This window comes from Anneissia japonica, unplaced genomic scaffold, assembly GCF_011630105.1.
Source record: "Anneissia japonica isolate Jap-2015-1 unplaced genomic scaffold, ASM1163010v1 scaffold5486_len4058_cov99, whole genome shotgun sequence".
In the NCBI taxonomy this organism is placed as follows: Eukaryota; Metazoa; Echinodermata; class Crinoidea; order Comatulida; family Comatulidae; genus Anneissia; species Anneissia japonica.
In genome coordinates, this window is record NW_022727821.1 from 1 (window position 1) to 4110 (window position 4110).

Below are 4110 nucleotides of genomic sequence, written 5' to 3' on the forward strand. Positions count from 1 at the left end.
CAACATTGAAATTTAGAAGCCACTTTGTTTCCAGTGCGATGCGCGTTCTGTATCTAACGTGATGTACGTTCCTGTGTATAATATTGTATAATACAATCATCGGCCTCCTGTATTGTTTAATTTCATAATGGTCTTTTTAGCAGTCGAATTTCATATATATATGAATTCTAATACACTGTCCATACTAAGTGATGTTAATTATAAAATATAATTGTAAACCCAATTAAGTGTGTGAAATTAATATGCAATGTACGTAACACATATACTTTGCATGGTTTTATCGGGAAGATTATGACACAAAATGGACGGTGTGTACGACGTGACTTTCGAAAACCAAGGAGTGGAATGTCGCAACTCTTTGTATTCCCACATTGCATTTCGGTGGAACATTTTTTTATTTATTTTGTTTTTTCTGTGGAGAAGTCTATCTTGTGTTTCTAGTATCTTTGATACTGGAAAGTTTCTTCGGTTATGGTTGGTGTGCTGTCTCTTATACACATCTAGATTACAATGATCATTGAGAGTAGTCGTTGCTACGATAAGGCCAAAAATGTTTGTTTGCCCTCCTCCACCCGCCCCTAACTCATTTTAAAAATAGGGGCGGAAAAACAAAAATAACTAAAAGAAATGGGGGTTTTTAGCTTTTTTCTCCACGTATTGAAAGAAACTTTAGTGGCTCTATTTTTTTCGTTTTTCAAAAAAGGAAGGGCAAACAAACAATTTATTTATTTTTTTGCCAAATGATTCGTTTATATTTCAGATCCACTCTGCAAGTTTTCCAAGCATCAAGGATTGACGCAGCATTCCTTCTTAATACCGCACGATGATTTTTTAATCCAGTGGTGGGTATTTTCTGAAGGGGAGTTTCGAGTGGCAAGAGTATTAGATCTTGGATATGAATTTGTTATGGGGTAACAATAGTATAATTTTATTTCCGTTTTTCTGACTTATTTAGTTATTTTAACAATAATTGTACTAATCCTAATTAGCCTCCCCAAAGGCGCGAAGCCTAGAGTTCTTGCGTGTGTGTATATATATAACTTTTATTTGCATAATTTAATATTTCATTAATCAAGAAATTTACGCTTTTACCACGATAACAATAAATTTTGGTTAAGTCCGATTGATTTTATACTTGGAAGAATACAAGGCCTATTGTTTTGGTACTTGTGTGAATATGCTAATTTCTCATTTGAATAATTAATATTTCACTAATCAGAAAAAGTACGCTAGTTACCAGGATAATTCAAATTTTGAAAAGTCTAATTGGTTTCCAATTAGCACAATGCAAGATGGATAATAAAGTGATGAACCCTATTTTTGCTCATTGCTCATTTGCATAATTAATATTTTACTAATCAGATAATTTACGCTAATACCATCATTTGCCATTAAACAAAATCTAATTTTATTAGTTGAACTTGTAATATTTCTTCATTATTTCGTTTTAGCTGTTGAAATAAATCGTTTGTTAGCACGATAACTAAAGTTTGTTAATTCTGATTAGTTTCAAACACCCACTCTCAAAGAAAAATCAGACGATGGGAAGGCTACGCTTTTAATGCGCAGTGTAAAAGAAGGAGCATTCTTTAGTTTTATTTTAGGGCTAAATTCGACATTTTGTATTATTTTTTTCATATCAATCTCTTAATGAATAAGGTTTTCTTATTGAAATTGTTGAACTATCAATCTGATAAGCGTAGATAAAGAATTGTTCTATACTTACCAATTAACGATACCAGTAAAACACAGAAACAACAACAATAACTGGTTTATTAGCTGTAATGCAATGTAATGTAACAATAATTGTACACTATGGCAAATGAAGATTGCAAATAACCGTTGATGATATTACATTTCAGAGTCTGGCACAACCTGTTAGTAATCGCAGGAGAAGATTGTATTAAAGTTTATATCCTTGAAAGAAAAGAGAACGAATACAACTTTCGTTTAAGAAATATGACTATTGAGCTAACAGAGAATTTGTTTTTAATTCATTATTCAGTCAGTGTTTGGGACAGAAAGGTTGGGGTAAGTTTATTGAAAGATTTGCCAAAAAGGGATGCCTGAAATGTGGGGTAACGAGGTTTGAAAACTCAATAAATAATTTACTACCATTTTTATTTTGTTTTTTGTGGAGGGCCTTATTTATTAATATACATTTTTCTTGTATTGAGAACCAGTAAAACTTTGCCCAGACTCAGTTTTTTTTTTGTTTTTTTTTTGCTGATTTCAGGCTCAAACGGTAGTATTATCTCGATCGGCCCCATTTTCGGCCACACCTTTTCCATCTCTGGAACCCCCCCCCCCCCCCCCCCCCCCTTATAGGTTATTACATACTATAGTCAAACCTACTACAAATAAGGTACGAATAAGATATGTTGGTTTTTCTATTTGGCATTTTACCTCAGCCTCAATTTGTTCTTAATTTGTTCCTTATTTTTTGACAATTTCAGCTGCAATGTTCTTACAAAAAAGTGTATCTCTTGTAGTTGATAAAGAGGCCAGTGTTTGTTTGCATTTCTTTTACTGTGTTTTTTTTTTTAATATTTCTATTCTAATACGTTTCTGGTAATCAGTTTGGTAACTGCATGAGCACATAACACTCACTTAAAAAACACACAACTAATGTGATGTTCAAACCATACAGTTTGTAAGCTAACATAACGCCCTCTGGAGTAGAGAAGAGAATAAAATATTTCAGTAACAAATCGTTATATTGACTCAAGCATGTTCTTTTGTTGCTCTGTTTTACACAACATAGTAATTATCAAAGAACGAAATACCTAATTTTCTGGAAGCACGCCTATTTTGATATTAAAATCTAAGTAGTTTGCTTAGCCTAAAATTAATGTATTTAAAATATTTTTTTTATCTACAGTTTCAATTAAGGAGCCAAAAACAGGTATCAATTGTGATTTATGATTTGGATGACCTTCAACCTCAAGTGTTTCGAGTGTCACATGAGCCACCAGAAAAAACTTATTATACAATCTTTGCGCATAATATACGTATATTTGGTGATTGCATATTATTCACAATTTTCGAAGGTAAAAAAAAGTTTAACAACAAAAACTAATTATATAAAAAAAATGTATCTAGATCTTTAAGAATTAAAGTTATTTTTGTTTTAATTGATTTTTAAATGCAAACAAAAGTGCTCACATTTTTGCTTCTATTACGTAGCCTGGCAGACATTCCAGTATGTACACTCTGCGCGTGCGATTTTATCTGAATTGTTGCTGAAAGGTGTGATATTTTAATTTTATGTTTATAAAATCTGGAAAAAATATCAATGTTTTAATGGTATCTATTTAAAATCCATTCTTTTATGAGGTCTCATTCGAGGTATTTAAATATTTATTTCAAAACATTGACAATATAATCAATGTATCCTTCAAAAAGTTTGCAGGTAATTCTAAGAGGATTACGATGATCGAAGAACATTGAATCTGTTGTGTTTCACAATTTACGAAGGTAATATTAAAAGTTCAACGACAAAAACTAATTATAGAAAATGTATCTGAATTTTTAAGAATTAAAGTTATTTTTGTTTTAATTGATTTTTAAATGCACACAAAAGTGCTTACATTAGGGCTTTTATTACGTAGCCAGCAGGCATTCCAGTATGTACAACCTGCACGTGCGATTTTAATTTTTGCTGAAAGGTGTGATATCTTATATTTATGTTTTTATACACTGTTCGCCTGTCTTACAATCACCTGGAAAAATACGGTAACATTTCCTCTTCTACTGCCAACATTCTTTCTTGGCTGAGATGGTATTCCAATTACTGTGAAGCACTTAATATTTATTGATTCAAAACTTAGCAAAGCTCGCTAACATCATTGTTAAATATCTCTTGTGTCGAAATGTTCTTTGACCAAATTTATCCTCCTGGAATTATTTGCAAAAATTTTGAAGGATACGATGATTAATACTGTCTCTCATCTATAAAGTTGAACCTCTTATTACGACAACTTTCCTATTTTTTTGTCAGGAACTTCTTTATTCAGGCTACTCCTCTACCAGAAATTTTTTTTTAAATATAATTGTGTATTATTGTAGCAGTGGCTAATCAAAGTGGGTTCAAGGGGTTCGGACGAACCC

At 31.7% G+C, this 4110-nt stretch overlaps 1 protein-coding gene across 1 annotated transcript; it reads left to right on the forward strand.

Annotated features, from left to right (window-relative positions):
- Positions 1-739: 739 nt before the first annotated feature.
- On the forward strand, positions 740-3216 carry LOC117113811. The gene is made up of 3 exons (XM_033257247.1): positions 740-911; positions 1863-2031; positions 2882-3216. The coding sequence occupies exons 1-3, from the start codon at positions 907-909 to the stop codon at positions 3077-3079; spliced, it is 372 nt and encodes a 123-aa protein (XP_033113138.1). The 5' UTR covers positions 740-906; the 3' UTR covers positions 3080-3216.
- The last annotated feature ends 894 nt before the right edge of the window (positions 3217-4110 follow it).